The sequence below is a fragment of the Castanea sativa genome, chromosome 11 (genome assembly GCF_040712315.1).
Source record: "Castanea sativa cultivar Marrone di Chiusa Pesio chromosome 11, ASM4071231v1".
Classification (NCBI taxonomy): domain Eukaryota; kingdom Viridiplantae; phylum Streptophyta; class Magnoliopsida; order Fagales; family Fagaceae; genus Castanea; species Castanea sativa.
In genome coordinates, this window is record NC_134023.1 from 9,443,493 (window position 1) to 9,462,400 (window position 18,908).

An 18,908-nucleotide genomic window follows, 5' to 3' on the forward strand; every position below is an offset into this window, starting at 1 on the left:
CTTAGAGTGTTAAGAATTTCGGTCCTTTGAAAGTGTTTTCAATAGATTTGTAAAAGTGACCGTTATGTAAAATTTCTCTTACTCATTTACAAAGTTTTTAACCCCATATGTAAATCTGTTTGGCATACATAATTACAATGAAATCATTTACAAAATAAAAACTCCAATTTTTTAATTGGAAGCCTTTCAATGTCTTCATCATTTTTCTTAATCTCCCTCTTAACAATATTTTAGAAAAGTTAATTTTTATTACAGCATCAACCAAAACAATAAACTAACTAAACTCTCAAATTGACCCAAATACACTCAATGTAAAACAAAAGAATGGATTTTTCGACTTCAACATGTTAGAGACCCAAATCCCCTAAATGTTGACTATAGAAAAACCTCAAATAATGGCCAATTTTTTTTTAAAAAAAATACCCTTAATTATTCATCATATAATTCACCAAATCAAAACTCATATTCATAATCACATGTACATCCCTTAATCACGTTTCTTAGATCTGGTAGAGAAATTAACAATAAAATTTTTTTTTAAAAATCATCTTTAAAAATTGGAACAATTGAGGGTAGAGGACTCCTTCAGGACTCTTTGCTTAATGCTATTAGAACAATCACTACCGGTGGTAGTGGTCATGTGAAGGAGAAGTGTAGAAAAGATGCGTGGATGCCCTCGGGAGGAGGATTTTCCCCCGGAGTTGTCACATTTTGGGTTCTTTAGTGACGTGATTTATGTGTGTATGTGTTTCTAGGGTGAGATGTGTATGTAAGTAGTTTTACATTTTTTTTATTTTACTTTTAGGACTTGCACCATTGATTGGTTTTGTATTAGGTGTGATTAGTCTTTCTATTTGTCGAATTTGTTTTACCTAATTAACTAAAAAATATTCAAAGGTTCTTAGATTAATTAAGGTAAGCCAATGTCTCGAATCAAAGATTTTGGACTTAGAAGTTCGGTTACGAGTAAAGAAGGTGTTAAACACCCCGATACCTCTTATCCAAAAGGCAATATCTCATTTTAATTTAGCTACAACATACACATTTTAGGCAAACAAATTACATACTAGGCATTTTTATGTTTGAAAGGTTTTGCACAAACAAATATATATATATATATATATATATATATATTTCATGTTTGTATTTTATGTATTTATAAAGTGTCATATGAATATTTATTGCAAAGACATATATACAAGCAAGAGCATGTGAATATATTAACATGCTCTTGCTTGTATATATTTTATATAAAATATATACATATCATGTGAAAACTATATTACAAATTTGCAAGGATTTAAATGTATACATGTAAATAATATATTTACTACATGTTTATCATTTGAATATGCATATTTCACAACATAAAAAAAGAGGAGAGGAAGGATGCCATCTTTTTGCTTTTAGGTCCATTTTATTCTCTAAACACAATGAACTCAAAATAATTAGTGCAAAAGGGGGGGGGGGGATATATCAGCTTGATATGAATCTATTGATTCAAAGGAAGTGAATCATAGACACAAACCTCAACAACAAAAATGTAGAATTCAAAAGATTCAAAACAATGCACATAAAAAGAAACCTTTAATTTTCTTTTGAAAAGATAAGTTTTTTCCCTTGGGAAAACCTCATGACTTTTGGGAAATGGCTTTGTAAAGCTTCATTGAAAAATGACCCGAAAGCACTTCTCTTGGTTTTACATGTAAAAAGGTTTTCTTCGATGGGGAAAAAAAGTGTGCAAATTTTAAGGAGAGGTATTTTGGAAAGTAGAAGAACTTTTATGAACAAAACTTTTAAGATTTAAAACCTTTTAAGGGATTTTTTATTTTTAGCAAGAGAAAGGGATTTTCCAAACCTTTTAGAAAGAACATACCCAAAACTAAAATTTAAGACCCTTTAGGAAAAATGGTTTGCTTTTGAATAGTGTTTTCGTAAAAACATGGTCTAGGATTGAAAACCATTTGTAAAGGGAATTCAAAACAAAGGAAGAACAAACTCATGTATAAGAAAACAATTTTTAGAACATTAAGTTGGAACCAAAGTTATTTAAGAAAAAGAATTTGGTTTCAAGAAAATGGTTTCCATGGTTTTCTATAAAAAAGAAAAAAAAGAAGAAGAAGTTTAAGGTATAAAAATTAATTTAAAAAGGGTTTTAGAATAATAGAAGTTTAAGATTAAAACCATCTTATTTTAGGAAAAGGGAAATTCCATGTTTTTTTAGAAAGAAAATACCCAAAACTTAGATCAAAACCATTTAAGAAAAAAGAAAGGGCTTTTGAGAAAATGGTTTCCATGGTCTTAGTGAAAACCATGGTTTTTATTCATTTTTGTGTAAAAATAAAGAACCAAACTTGACCCCTTTTTGGATAAGGGTTTTGAAAATGTCATTGATTGAGGGTTTTTGAAAAAGTGCCCCATTGGAAGGCTTTTATGAATTCAAAAGGGAACTTTCTTTGAAAAGATTCATTCTAAGAAAAAGAATGGCCATTGGAGTCTCTTCCATATTTTTGGAAAACACATTTTTTGGAGGTTTGATTACCCAAGCTTCTCGTTGTTTGGTAATCTAGGATTCATGGCACTAGCTAGAGACCTAGCACCTTTGAATACTTATTCCCATGAGAATGATAACAAGAGAAAGAAAGAGAAGTTAAAGTAATGGATTAAAAGCAAGCAAGAACATAATTTAACGAACTTAGATGTAAAAGCAATTTATAAAAAAATAATAATAATTTAAAGACTTGAATGTAAGAACAATTTATGAACAAGAAAATAATTTAAAGACTTGAAAGTAAAAGCAATTTATAAGCAAGAACACAATTTAAAGACATGGTACAAAACTTTTTTTTCCCTTTTAAAATGGAAATTTCTCTTAAATAAGACCTAAATTTGTAAGAGCCAAGCTTTTGGGTTCTCTTCCATGTTGGCAAAAGAAGGTCTCAGGATTTCCTCTTTCCATGTTGTTGCACGGGCTATGTCTCACACCAACCTAGCATCATCGGAAAGTGCCGCCCACCTGCAGGCACAGGCACTACCCAGTAAGTTTTCTCTCTCTGCTTAGTTTCTAAGAAAACGAAGGAAATTAAACTATTGATACTGCAATTTTGTTAATTGATTTATTGGTTCTGAATATGGTTTCTTTTTTTGTGCTCTATTTTTTCAATGGTTTGTTTTGAGTTTATAGATTGAAATCAACAGGTGGTATTTCAGCTTTGTAGGATTTATGGGTTGCTTCAATCTGAATTCATTACTAAAATTATTTTAGTATTTGATTTTTTTTCTCTACTTTGCCTAATTCTGAACTCTTGCTCCTCATCATTATGACAAATATGGTCATTAACTTTTACCACTTTAGCTTATAAGCTGAATTGAACCTTTTACTTTCAAACTAACTTGTCAATGTTAACACTTTTAGGTTCTAATAGGAAGAAGTCAATATGGGGTCAAATGCTCTTTCGAGGTGTAACTCTTCTATGGTATAGAACTGCTTTGTGATATGTTCATTCCATTATCAAATTCTTCTATAAAATAATTCCACCCTTCCCATACCTTTATCAATTTTACCTCAAGAAAGGTTGCTGCAGTTCTTGGCACTAATCCTAAATTTAAGAACTTGGTTAACAATAATGCTTGATGATTGGTTTGATGCAAAACATGCTTCTTTGAACTTCTTTGTGCATTAACAATACTTTTAAGTACCTTGCTGAAATTTATGTCCCTAACATTACTTGTTATCAGTAGTGCTTTGTAGAATTATCATTTAATTTTTTTATCACATCAGTTTTGCATCTTGGCATGCTTGAATTTTCTCCTACATTATATCATATACTTTATGTATCATAGCTATTTATCATGGTTGAGTATGTGAATCACTTATAGTTTGTTATAGTGTATTTGCTATATGTGTAGAGCTTTCATTTGATGGTATGTATTTTTGTCATAATGCATTTGGAATTAACCATGCTTAATTATTTTAAAACACAATGATGCTCCAAAAATTATTATGAAATCACTTAGTTTCATTGACAGCTGGTTTGGGAGGAAGGAATGAAAAGAATAATTTTTATTTGTTTAGCATGCATGAGTGCACTAATTCACTTATAAAAAGCTTACAACCTTGTTTGTTATTGTAAGGTCAATCACATTGGCTTGGTATACTTTCCTGCATTATTTTGAATCATCAATAACTTGAGAGGAAAGACATCTTATGGTGGTAATGTATTGAGGTCATTGATGGGAAACAACAAAATGTGCAAGGAATGCATACATTGGCATATGCCTATAGATGCATCCATTAGAAATTTGTCTTTAGATGTTAGCATCAATGAGTTCATCCAAGATTATGCCTTTGACAGCCACTCAACTCCAGACAGTAACTTAATTGATCTCACTCTCACCTACACACATGCCATATTTGTTTTTGACATAGGTACCTTGTTAGTATTATGGTGTGCACTCTTCTTACAAATTGATGGTCAATTACTTAATCCTAAGACAAAACTTAGTAGAAAAGCTTTTTGTTTCCTACCATGAGAATTTCTTTCTTGATAAATGCCACAAGGGTGGAATTGCCATCAGACCAAACTACCATTGCCCTTGAGATGCATCACTTGTTTGTGAGAAATAATTATAGTAGCAACTTGAATAACCATATATTATTTGAGATGGAGAAAACTTAAGATTTGAGGATAAGAAAAAATACCAATTGACATTTTTTGATTCATCAGTCATTATCATTATAGACAGTGCTAAGAAAGATAGAGTCACATAGCGGATGCAGGAAGCAATTAATAGGGTTCTTGTTTGTTCCATATAGTCACGCACACGCACACATGTATATATAGAGTACTTCCTGGACTTGCTTTACATACCACCAAAGCTGCTTCAAATCCTCATCATGAGGACTAAACATGTTGTGAGGTAAGCTCAGGATAGTGCTTCTATGAAGTCCATCCTTGTAGATTTTGTGCGTACAAATTGTTTTAAAATTGAGAGATGTTACGTCCGCAACATTTTTACAACATTTTCATAACAAATCATAAGTTGTTAGTTGTTATTGGTTCAAATTTGAACCTAACACTAAGATTTCTTTTTTGTCCTAACAATAACAACCAGTAACAACCTGCCACTTAAGATTTGTTTAACAAAATGTTGTGAAAATATTGTGGACATATCATTTCTCATTAAAATTTGTTAGTAGTTAGGTTCTGGGAATATCCCATTTTTCTTCTGGTTGGGAATCTTCAGAATGACCAAGTTTTCTTTTTAATTATTTTTTTGAGAGTTTTAATTTATAGCATTCACTCTTGATAATAGTTATTTATCATCAGACTAAAACACCAATCAATTTTTGGTGTAAACAGATATTGAACCTCAAAATTTTATCTATACTATTATTTAAAGGGTTTCCCCTATTTGGACCGAATTTCTTTTTATTCCAAAATACCCCTACAGCCTATGTTTAAATACGGGCAAAACTTGTTAAAAATAATTCTTTAACTTCAACTAAAACATTGCTTACAAAAGAGGATCACTCTCTTGATCGTTTTCAAATTTCTTTATCCATTTATTAAAAAAAATTAAAATCAAAACAAACACATATTTCCTATACTGATATTTAAAAAAAAAAAAAAAAACTATATACCCACGTTTTAGTCACACACAACTCTAAACTTCTACCCAGCAATTTTAAATATCCCCATTATCATTAAACAATTATTAAGCAACTATGATGTTATCAAATTACTTCCCCTCTCCAACTCTCTATATATATATCACGATGCTTTTTTTTTTTTTTTATTAATCCTTACCGAAAAAATAAAAGAGCCTTTAAGGGCGTGTGTGAGTGCGTGCTCAGAGGTAGTTCCATTGTATATGCTAGTTGCTAGCTAGGGTTTTTCACTTAGAAATATATAGATGTTAATGTTTGGTTATAAATATGAGCTCTTCCATATACAAATCTACTATAACTTCTGCCTTGTTCCAGTATTCATTTATTTTTGCTTATGCCTTAAATAACATGTATTTGCACATTTTATTATACAACTAATTAGAATTTACTAATAATAGCTTTATTTTTATATGATTTAAATATATGATATGTATTCTTTTAGTGAGTGGACTATCATTTTTGGACAAACTTTAGTTACAAAATTAGTTATAGTCTTACGTTACAACTTTACTTAATACTTTTTTATTAGAGATAAATTTTAACAAATCAACAGTTGGATCACACATTCTTCTTATATTCTCCATGGTTGCAAAATTTCTAGAAAATTAAAGATCAATAGCTATATTATCAATGAATTGTCTAAATTGCAAGTTTCTGCAATTTAAAATTAAGCATTTAATATAAACAAATAGATCATAAAGTAAATAATTCCCAATTGATACCAAATTTGACATGTGTATTAAGAGTGCAAAGAACATATAATTCAAATGTTAGATTTCCAAAATAGATAGTAATGTATATTTTATTGAGTAAGGTTGTAGCCTTAAGTTATAACAAATTTTGTAGTTAAACTTTGTCTTTTTTTATTTTTTTTTTTTTTTATAGGAAAAGATGAAAACTTTTATTAATAATATGTCAAGCTAGACTATTAGGAGTTCATTGAGGATCTAAGCAAAATAATGATTGTTTGTACTAACTCAAGAGAGTTTTAAAAAACTTATGTCAGTGAAATATGAGATTATCTTCAAAGCCCCAATCTGGGAAAAAAAATCCTTATTAATACCTCAAAGTTTTTTTTAATTAATTTTTCTTTTTAGAATGAAACATGTATCTATATTATTGAGAAACAGACGCCGATACAACTAATATTTGTTTTTAAATTAATTTTTTTCCTCCCAAAATAAGTTATGAGCTTTACCAAATATTATGATAGAATTAAGTTTTTCTTTTTTAAGTAAATTATACTTGTATCAAAAGGTAAATTATACTAAAACGGGAATTATAACGCACATACCACATGAGTAAGAGTAGGGAATGCCTAGGAAAAACCGAAAAAGGAAAGGACGTTTCGAACTGAATAATGCAAAGCAAAAACTTTACGACAATAAATTCTAACTCAAATGTTTCACTTATACAGTTATACGGGAGTAATCTCAGTCTCCTGACTCCTTTCACACTCTTCCCTTTGGACTAGTCACTAATAAGAAGGGTTGAGAAACAAAAATATTATCATTTAGCTCTAGGAAATGAATTACAAATCTCTCTTGCTTTCCGAAGAATTCGAACCAAAGGGTCCAAGGATGAATATGAAGCACCTAGACCAAGTCCCAAACTATACCCCATTTCTGCGACTCCATTGAAGTTAGCTGATAGTGCAAAAGATCATTGTGTCTGGTTTGGACAGGTCCAGTTATCACACAATCAAGCTAGAAATTAACAACTTAAATTTAACAAATCTCATAAATTGTTGTTCGGCAATGTGAAACATAAGTACACTACCAAAAATCCTGGACATTTATACCGAAAAGTATACCAGTGTGTACCGTCATTTCTATATGACTTATGTGCAAATTCTTGGGGGAAGAAATTCTACCTCGTGCACATTCGTAGGGAGAGAAAGCAAGGAAGACAATTTCGTACCATACCGGCCTGTATGGCATGTATATTTCGTACCGATGCTCACATCAGTACAAAAACGGTTGTATTTCGTACCGATTTAAATACCGGCTGTACTAGACCCATTTTGGCTGTAGTAGACCCGTTCCGGCTGTACTAGGATATATACTGGATTTCGGCCAAAAATTAAATACAAGACCAGAAAAAAAAAAAAAGGAAGAAAAAGTGGTCGATTTAACACAATAATCCAGAAATTCCCCTCCTCACACTGATTTGGGATCTCTTTATCTTGGCCTCACACTGGTGATAGCAAATTTGGCTGGCAGTGAACAACGGCACCAGCATTGAGGCAGTGAAATAGAGTTGAATGCCTAATCCAAGAAAGAGGGAGAGAGATCAAATCTGAAAACATGTCGTGGCTAATGGAAGGGAGTCTCAGGGAGAAAAATATGAAAATATGTGTGGTGGGAAGAGCAAGTCACGTGAGATAGAGTCTTGGAATTGTGTGAAATGGGAAGTTGTGCTAGTCAGTAAGTTAATGTGTTTGGATTAAAAAGCTGAAAAAAGGTACTTGAAAGATGGGAAATTTTTTGAGTTCTTTGGTTTTATCACCCACCGTTTTAGTTTTTCTAACTATTTAATCTTTTTTTACCAACCCCCTCTCACATGATATCTCATTTCTAACCTACTGCCCCTTATTTTTAATTTTCTTTTTTTTGCTTTATACTTTTATCCTTGTTCATTTTTTTTTATAATAAACTTATAAGCTTAAAAAGTTTAGTTGCTTAACAAATTAACTTTTACAAAATAATTAAAGTTGTAAGTATACAAATAATATTGATTTATTTTAAAAATATATACAAAAAATATATATACATATATTTTATAAATAGCAGTAAACCCGAAATGGTATATTGGTATTGATTGGTACCGAAATATATCGTTTCGTTAGTCAAATCGGTACAGTCTCCAATACCAGATTGACTCCCTTGAGTGAAAGTCATAGGGGAAGAAAGTCATAAAAGAGATGTATATACCAAGGGGGAGAAGACAACTTTTATGAGATAACCTTGTTTTTGTTTGTTTTATATTATGCTTATTTTCTCGTTGCTTTATAGTACTTTTAGCTAATGTTTTTACATTTTTCTTGAGTACTCTTTTGCCCTTGTTGAATCTTGTATCCTTAATGCAAATACTTTGGAGTATTGCATTGGTTATGTGTTGGACATGCATACATCCTTATGCTATTATGCTTTATTAGTTACATGTTCAAATGATCATTTGCTTTGCTATGTGATCATTGTAGTCATTTTTATTTAGTTGTTTTGGTGTATGATCAAGTTGCTCACATGTTTCACATCATGTTTACTTGATCACAATTTACTTGTTACATTATACTTGTCCTTTTATCACTTGATTTACCTTGAGGGTCTAATGCATTTTGTGCAAGTGTTTCAGGTTATAGGTACATATGTTCCAAGTTTATCACCGGTTTTAGATTTAGGTGTGAGTGAGTTTTGCCATTATTTCCAAACTCACGTTTAAGCCTAGAGTTTGTTATAGGGTGTTTTGTCACGGGATAGTCAAATGGAGAGATTTTAAAGTTATGATTTACAACTATGTTTTATGTTGGCTTTATTCCATGACAAAAAGTGTTTTTTTTTTGTTGCTTTATTTTGTTCCTTGTATTTTTTGGGATTTTATTGTATGATTTAGGATTAAGTTGGTGAAGAATCGAGCATTAAAGAACAAGTGGATTTCGTGAGAAGCTCGCGAGAAGCTAACCCGCGAAAGAGCCACTTGAAAAGCACATGCTAGAAGTTGAAGAGTCATGCTAGCCGCGAAAGAGTCTTCCCGTGAATTACTCGCGAAACGTTCTGCCTAGAGGATTTTTAAGTGTGACTTTCTTACCCTTCACCCATACTATATATATCATTATTACTCACATAAGTATAAGAGGCCATTCAGAGAGAAAAACCTAGATAGGTTTTCTACAACACACACACTCATTTTTTAGAGAGAGAGCTACTCATCCTTAGTGAGAAATCATTCTAACATCTTCTCCTTTCCTTTCCCATTGTCATACCTTGAAAGGAGATTTGTACCCAAACACAGCTCACACCTTTTAGAGTGTAGAGAGTGTTTTGGAGATTGGGAAACTTTAGGAATTTGACAAAAGAAGCTGGTGAGGCTTGGTGAATGCAATCGGCCGTATTGCAAGATCCGAAAAGTTAAACAAGACGCGGTTCTGAGAAGCCTTGTTGGAATAGGGGCTTGGAGGGCTTAGGTGCATTGGGTAGATTAGGCTTGGAGGGTCTCTTACTATTCGTGTATCCCAACTTATTGTCTAGTGGATTGATTTACCGTTTGGAAGGCGGTGGAAAGGTTTTTTGACGAGTTCTTTAGTTTCCTCTTCAATAACACATCGGCGTGTAATCTTGTACTTGCATTTCTCTTCCCTACTCTTTTAGCTTTTATTTTACCACTGTGATTTGATGAATATGGCTTAGAATAGTTTTATTCTTTGTTCACTCGCACTTACTTTATTCCGCACTTAGTTTAAGTTAGAGTAAAATCAACTAAGCCATAATTTTTTAATTTGGGGTCTGAACAGCTTTTGTGTTTTTAACATAAATCTGAGCTTTCAACATTAATATGAATTAAGTTTTGATTTTAAGAAGAAGCAGAAAATGCAATCCATGGATAGCCCGACACTTAGGAATGTGTCAAAACACACTAACACATACATCTGTTGCAATCAATACAATGTATTCCAATAAGGGCAAGACTTAGGTGTTATTCTTTAGGTTCCCTTATTAAGATTTTGCCATGTGGATTTTTTCTCATGGGTTGAAAATGTATTTTTTAATTAAATAGCCACGTAGTTAAATCTGAAGAGAGGAACCTAAGAAATATTACCTAAGGTACTATACCTAAGTTTTGTCCTTTCAACAATTCCTATTTTCATGGATTTCTAAATACTTTCTTTTTTCTCCCCTAAATAGGAAATACTATAGTACCACTAAACAGCGCATTTGTATTACAAAATAGGCTAATGATTAGACTTAGAATTGAAGACCTATTCTATTTCTGACTCAATAATATATTATTTTTATACCACTTGGCCAACATGTGAGCTGCCTTAGTTATTATTCCCATTCTAGAACCTTTGAATTTTTGGAAAATAAGCGCCACCGCCGTGTGAACTCATATGATCATGAGCCATCTTTCAACACTTGCGTAATTGGTAGGCTGTTTTGACAATGATTCCATTCCATGGCTCCTCTAGTGGAGTAAAGTACAGTCAGAGATTAGAGTCTCCCCAAGATTCGAAGGCTACTTCTTGTACAGTATTTCAGTATTGAATTTGAATCTTGCTCCAAATTCGTGGCCGACCATTTACATGGATGATGGCCAAAATTGGAGTCAGTGGATAAACAAAATTCCAAATATAATTGATTCCTTTTTCTTGTGCGCTTCTGCTCTGCAATCATGGGTTCTATGTATGTGTATATATAAAATTCGATGAGGGTTGTACTAAATTAATAAATAATGTTAGGATAAAACTTAAGTGCAATTAGTTAAGAGCAATTCATTAGGATTTTCAATTAAATTCAAACATGTAATTGTATTTAATTTAATTATTCTTGCCACAAATAGTAATATTTGTGTATGTGGCATTACTCTATTTGTATTTCACTAATCAATGTAGCAAAATGTTTAAATTTGATTGGAGAATTAATGTAGTGTACCTAAGGAATTATATCCAAATTTTCCTCAAATTGTAATTTAGAATTTGGAGAAAGGAACACATAAAAGTCATTCAATTTTTTTTTTAATAAGTCATGCGTGTACAATGCCCAAGAAAATAAAATAAAATAAAATAATAGTTTTCTTTTTTCAAAATATAAAACTTGATAATTATAATAATATCAAGCCCGTTTTCTTGACTGCTCGCTTGGAATTTCTGGCCTACTCGTGTAACTGTGTAAGAATATGTTAGGGCCAACCAAAATGAGAGAGAGAGAGAGAGTGTGTACATGTGTGCGTGCGTGCACGTGCTATTGTTGTGCCTAATAGAGTGAGAAGACATTAATCTCTTGATATCACCACAATATTGGAGTTCTAGCTAGAAGTTAATATGAAGATGTTATTTTTCAAGATTTTTTATGCAAAGCTAAAGTTATAATGTTATCCTAGTGCTACTGTTGTGAAGCAAATCTTTAACAGAATCTTGGAGTTGATTAGAGGTTTTGTTTGTGACATTCAGGTATGTCATCAGTGAAATATCCAGATAAATAATTTAGAGGTTCTGAAACAGTAGAAGGTTTTTTGTGTAAGTTGATCTACTAAGATTGTAAAGTCTAAATAACAATTTTGCTTAGATTGTAAATTTTTTTGCTTGATTAGTATGAATTGCTTTTTGGAAAAGATTTGGAATAATTTTCTTTGGGTTTTCCACTTAGTCACTATATCACCATCTTATATTTATTGTGATTGTTTGCTCTGGGATTGGTGACAACATATGCATGCTCATATTATTTTAATTGCCTAAACTTATTTGATTATTTGTCTTAATTGGAATTTTTTTTGACTCAAAGGTTAGATGTCTCAATTGGACTCAATTGATATAATTTGTTGCATAATATACAATTTGAGTCTAAAAAACCCAACAAAATGATTAGATATAGAATAAAATTTAGAATTGATTAACATAATGATGCGTAAAATTAAGATGTCCAAAAAATTAATGGATGGAATTTTTCTATCTCCTGTCAATTCTAAATGCCTGCAACACTTTTCTTGTTGTCAAAATATAATTTTGGTTTCTAGTTAATACGTTATATTCCAATTTGTCTTTAAGCTATAAATTGTATTGATATAGACGGTGAAGATCTAAAAATGTCTCAATATTGCGTTTACTTTGCTTTCGCACCCTAGTCAAAGAAAATTGCTGGTGTGATACGCGTCCTCACGTTGTTAACTTGACAAATGAGCCACATGCTAGTCTCACAAAATGGACACATCACACATTTTAACATAATATTAAGAAAAAAAGAAAAAGATTGAATCTTGAACATCTTTATTAGATACATAAGCAGATACTAATTGAACTTCAACGCTCTAAGCATGGTTTTTTTAGTTCTTGACATGGTTCTTATTGTCTTTGCAATGCAGCTCTATATGTTTTTTTTTTTTTTTGGAAACCTATATGTTCTTATTTTGTACGTGACCTTATAGCTTATATATATACCATGTCAGCATTATTAAAAAAGTATATACATATAAGAGATAAACGATCTGCCACATGATCAATAATTGTTGTTCACACAACAAAGAGGGTAAAAAAGAAGGAATTTTTAAAACATCATGCTAAATTGAAAAATCCAAAATTTCTTGGAATTGAAGTTTGACACATAATTCAAAGTCAAAATACTAATGGTATCGCTTGTAGTTCGCCACATGAAGCAATTTAGGAAAGAAGAAAAAAACGCATGTAATTGGTATCATAATTAAGAGTCCGTTTAAGAACGTAGAACATAATAACGAATGAAAAAGAATGTAATGAAAATTAGTAAATAAAAATTTATCTATTTCATTATTTGAATTTTTTTGAGAATGAGTTGAAAATTAAAAATCGCAATGACTAACCTATTCTATTCGTGGCTAAATGTTTATTCCAAAAATAAGAAAAAATTCATTATTTTAATGAATTGAACATAAAAATGTCAATTTATTTTATACTAGCAGATTTAAATATTCTTTTATTTCGTTTATAAATACTCAAATAGATAAATAAAATATTTATATTCAGTTCTGTTTTATGTCGCTGGTTCATAAATTTTCAAACATAGTGTAAAGTCTTTTTTTCTTCATAGAAGTCTCTCCTTTTATTTAATAAATTAATATCTTTTCTTAGATAATTAATCAATTAATATCATACTAATTTAATTGATTATCTAATAATTTTGCGAAGAAAATAAATCTTTCTGATTGACCCACTTTTTCCACAAATACTACAGTTTTTTATATTTTAAATTTGATTGAATTATTCACTTCCTTGAATGAGCCTTGAAGCACCCACAATTGTTTGGAGAAATTGTAGGAAGGAAGCAACAAAATTGAGGCACAATTAGGCATTATAATTATACTTTTAGCAACCCAATCCAATGTAAAACCGTTGAAACCCGGACAGATTGAGTCAAACCCACATATAATTTATTATCTTCTCTATGTTAACATCGTAAATTAATGAGAACTTACTTTTATAGTATTTTATTGATTCGAAGTCTAAGATAAATGCATACTCTAGTGCAAGTTGAGTCACTTGGTGTATATCTCACAGAACATGACAAGTCCCAACGACTTTGACATTAGCAATATTTACTCCACTAACTCAAGCTACACTGGCCCACCCACCTCTCTATCTTTTAGGCTACCCACCCAATTGGGTCACAAGGATGAATATCTCACACGTTCATACAATACTCCCCAAGACTTGGACTTCAGCAATCGATTATATTATTCCATTAAATGCTGAACCGTGAATGAATTTAATTCAAGTAATTGCCAAGTGAGCAAATTTCAGTGCTCAACCATGGCTACCACCAACATTGTACTTGTACACCTTCTCACATTGGTTTTCTTGCTCTTCTTCTCATCCTTGTGGACACCTCATGTTGCAGACTGGGTATACGTGACATCTGGCAACCTGTCATCAATTGGTGACACGCTCAAACCTGGTGACACACTCAATTCCACGAGTTACCTTGTATCTCAAAAAGGGACTTTCGCTTTGGGGTTCTTTAGGAGGATCGACATCATTTCTAACGACAGCTATGTTGGAATATCAGACATGGCCGATCCAAAGAGTCCTTTCAATCTTTATGTATGGTTTGGCAATCGTGGTCGTCCTTTTGTCAAAGACAAAACGGGTTCGCTTACCTTGGACAACAATGGAACATTGAAGATTGTACGCCAAGGTGAGAGTCCTATAATCTTATGCTCCTCTGGTACTAATAACACTGTTGCTACTTTGTATGATAATGGCAATTTTGTGTTGAAAGAAGTTAACTTTGATGGGTCTACCAAAAGTGTGTTATGGCAAAGTTTTGATTATCTTATGGACACCCTTTTGCCCGAAATGAAGCTAGGGGTCAATCACAAAACTGGCCAAACTTGGGCACTCACATCATGGTTAACTACAGATATTCCAGATTATGGAGCTTTCAGTCTTGAATGGGACCCCAAGGGACTTGAATTGGTCATTAAGCAAAGAGGGGTGGTTCATTGGAAAAGTGGGGTCTTGAGAAACAACCAATTTGACAACATTTCACCAGATATAACATCTATGTATGATTTCAAAGTTGTTTCAAACGAGGATGAAGAATATTTCTCTTTCAGTAACAAAAATCATAGGGTGTTGATGTCTGAATGGATTATCACTTTTTTGGGGCAATTTAAGGATTTGAGAGGACCTGATATTGGCAGAGCTGATAATTGCTATAGCTATGATACTGATGGAGGATGTCAAGGTTGGGAGCAGCCAGTGTGTAGGGAACGTGGTGATAAATTTGATCTCACAACTAGGTACTATGTAACCGGAGATAGTTTGTCGCACAATAACTATAGTCTCGGTATCAGTGACTGTAAAGCTATTTGCTGGAGCAACTGTAGCTGTGTGGCTTTTACTTCTCAGTTTGCTAATGAAACTGGATGCCGATTTTGGACAGGAGAGATGGCGGTCCAATCCGACCACGCTAGTGATTTTGTATCTCTTTACCTTCTATCATCAAGTCCTTCCCACAAAGGTTAGTTTTAACTTGCCAGTTTTTTTTTTTTGGGTGCTATGAACATTGTTGACCTTCAATTCATCAAATTGCAAACGGGCAGTTTGTGAAAATCATTATTACAGCTTTAGAGCATTAGCATTAAAGGGCGTAAAGTCCCTCAAATTGCATTATTACTCTATATATGTACAAAACCACTGACATCAGGGTTGATATATCTAAAAACTTTTTCCACGCAGCTAAAGTAAGATTGTAAATTTACAACCAAAGTAGTTAAAGTGTGAACATAAATTTTCTTTTTTTAATTCACTCCGTCTCTCTGGCTGGCTGTGTGGATTTGATGGCATGCATCTATCTGACTTTATGTATGGGTTACATGTGAAGCTTCATATGGGTTAATGTTCTAGTCTTGACGGCTCACATTTGTACCAAGGCCTGATTTTTTAAATGTTATTGAACTTTTAAGGATTAGACCCACTTGCATCTCTTGAGCTAATTAGGCGTCTCAAGGTGCACCAAACTTATTACCCCTCTACAAGTGGCTCTTACACAATCTTTACAGTTTTTTTTTTTTTTGGGTCATGAAAATCTCACTTCTGACTATTAATTTTGATATGCAATATACAATTTTAAACAAAAAAGAATAAGAATAGATAAATAAATCTCATATGATGACTATTAATAGTTTAATACAGCTACTTATGATCAAATGTAGGAGCAAAGAAGTGGATATGGATTGGCACTGTTATCGTCGCTGCTTTGCTTGTAATATTTTTCAGCATAGTGTGTTATATTCAGAGAAGGAGAAAAGTTGTACCCAGAGGTATAGATTACATGAAGAATGAACTTGTTAGTTCAAATTTAGCAACTTGAATATTTGTTGCTCTCTCTCTCTCTCTCTCTCTCTCTCTCTCTCTCTTTGGTTTAATGGAAATACTGATAATTTTTTTTATTATTATTATTTTTTTGTAAATTACGACAGGGAATAATGTCACAAAAGATGAAAATGAATTACTTGATTTAGTGAGTTTGGATCAATCTCCTATTGTCAATCAGATTCCAAATGATGGGAAGAAGAGGCATGATTTAAGTGTATTTAATTTTGCATACGTCATGACAGCCACAAACAACTTCGCACTGCAAAACAAGCTTGGAGAAGGGGGCTTTGGAGAAGTTTATATGGTAAGCTCTAAATAACATACAAAAGATATAAGTTTCAATTAATTTATGTCTTACCTTAGCCTAAACCTTATTTGATCAAAATATCAGGGAGAAATGTTGACGGGGCAAAAAATAGCCATAAAGAGACTATCGAGAAATTCAGGACAAGGAATACTTGAGTTCAAGAATGAGTTAATACTCATATCTAAACTTCAACACATGAATCTTGTTAAGCTTTTGGGTTTTTGCATACACGGAGAAGAGAGGATGTTAATCTACGAATACATGCCGAACAAAAGCTTAGACTCATTTTTATTTGGTTTGAAAAACATTCTTCTTTTATTTTAACACTTCATTTGATTTCGTCAACAAATTTATATATTTATCTATGTAAGTTTGCTGAAAGTAGATTATTAATCATATTTAACTTTTATATTCAACAGATGCAAACAAGAGCAAGCTACTAGATTGGCAAAAACGTTTTGGTATAATTGAAGGAGTTGCTCAGGGATTGCTTTACCTCCATAAATACTCAAGATTGAGAGTAATTCATAGAGACTTGAAAGCGAGTAATATACTCCTTGATGAAAATATGAACCCTAAAATCTCTGATTTTGGTATGGCAAGAATCTTTCAACAAAATGAATTGGAAGCGAATACTAAAAGGGTTGTCGGGACATAGTAAGTAAATTAATTATATAACATACATTACTAAATTTGTTTCATTTTGAATGTTAAACACTATTGCTACCACATGATTAATGAAGTTATAAACTTAAAACTTTTTTTTTTTTTCTAATTTGATGCAGTGGATACATGTCTCCTGAGTATGCTATGGAGGGAGTTTTCTCTATAAAATCTGATGTTTATAGTTTTGGAGTTCTTATGCTCGAGATCTTGAGTGGAAGGAAGAACAACAGTTTTTTCAAGACGGAGCACTTGTTCAATCTAGTGGGATATGTATGTCAAACAACTATGAACTTGGATGATTCTATGATATTTAATGTGTATTTCTGATTATGTATAATCTTGTTTCAGGCATGGGAGTTATGGAATGAAGGTGCTGCCCTGGATCTAATGGACCCAGCACTTGATGATTCATATATGGATCAGATGCTTCGTTGCGTTCATGTTGGTCTCCTATGCGTTGAAGATAGTGCAATTGATCGGCCAGCAATGTCAGATGTCTTAGCTATGTTGACAAATGACAATTTGTCATTGCCGTCTCCTAAGAAACCTGCATTTTCTCTTGCAAGACAAGCAATTGAGGCACATATATATGACAAAGAATCAGAATGTAATTCGATAAATTGGGCGTCAATTTCTAATATGGTTCCAAGATAGAGGCATGTTTTTAGTATCACTTCATACGCTTGAGTATGTTAATGTTGGTTTAACGTGATTATTACATCCCAAGAATTGAATGTTTTCACTTAGATATTTACTGCTATACATACTTATATGTAAATTATTACAATTTTGTTTATAACATAGTTTCCCTTTCATTTGCTGCAAAACTATAGTCAGATTATGACCATTGACCATTACAAACATCTTTTAAATATAATCTGATTTAGTACTGAGAAGCAAGTAAGCGCTCTATCATGCGCCACCATATTCTTTGTTATGATCATTTCATAATCAACAATTGCCCGCTTGTTAAGTGCAAAATTTTCTAGATAAGGAAGAGAATTTTATTTGTCCAATCATGAACCCACCTAAGGAGCACTGTCCAAAGTCCCCACCACAAATTCATGCAATAATTCAATTCGTTGTTGAGAATTTTTTTGTTTATTATTCTTAAAATTTGTTTTCTTTAAAAAGATTGAGGAAAAATATTAGTTCTGCCTTTACATTTGTGGATTGTTGTCAATTTGATCTCTATATTTGGTAGCCATTGATTTGGTGAATGTTTTTTTTTTTTTTTAATTTATTTATTTATAGGAATTTGGCCTATTTTATTTCTAACTTATAGTCAATTTGGTTACTGCAGTCAAATCACAACTTTTCTTGCATTTTCTTGACTACCAAAAAACACAAAAACACAAATCAAACTTACCAATATCCTACTATGGTAAATACATATCAACTCAGCAACTAAAGCAAACCTAGATTTGGATCCAAAATAAGTGCAAATTGAAAATAATAGGGACAAAGTTGAATATAAGTTAAAAATAACAATGTCCAATTTAACTATTACCAAAATGTACGAACTAAGTAGACTAAAGTTGTAAATAATAAAGGTCAAATTGACAATGACTCTAAAATGTAGGGACCAGCAACATGGTATTTTAGCCAAAAATTTTCAAATGATCATTTGTCATTTTAAAACCACAAATCATCAAGTAGAAAAAATAATGCACATACATAATTCATTTTAAGAAAACCTT

General features: G+C 32.0%; 1 protein-coding gene across 1 annotated transcript; it reads left to right on the plus strand.

Moving 5' to 3' along the window:
- The first annotated feature begins 14,051 nt into the window (after positions 1-14,051).
- LOC142615813 (G-type lectin S-receptor-like serine/threonine-protein kinase At1g67520) lies at positions 14,052-17,958 on the plus strand. The gene is made up of 7 exons (XM_075788657.1): positions 14,052-15,378; positions 16,073-16,180; positions 16,340-16,539; positions 16,627-16,837; positions 16,962-17,199; positions 17,328-17,478; positions 17,557-17,958. The coding sequence occupies exons 1-7, from the start codon at positions 14,166-14,168 to the stop codon at positions 17,860-17,862; spliced, it is 2,427 nt and encodes an 808-aa protein (XP_075644772.1). The 5' UTR covers positions 14,052-14,165; the 3' UTR covers positions 17,863-17,958.
- Positions 17,959-18,908: the final 950 nt, after the last annotated feature.

Bases quoted from the DNA above. Each gene is read 5' to 3' on its own strand.
- LOC142615813 (XM_075788657.1), top strand. From the start codon at position 14,166: ATGGCTACCACCAACATTGTACTTGTACACCTTCTCACATTGGTTTTC. The intron at 15,379-16,072 runs GTTAGTTTTAAC...GATCAAATGTAG, and splicing joins ATCAAGTCCTTCCCACAAAG to GAGCAAAGAAGTGGATATGG. The intron at 16,540-16,626 runs GTAAGCTCTAAA...TCAAAATATCAG, and splicing joins GCTTTGGAGAAGTTTATATG to GGAGAAATGTTGACGGGGCA.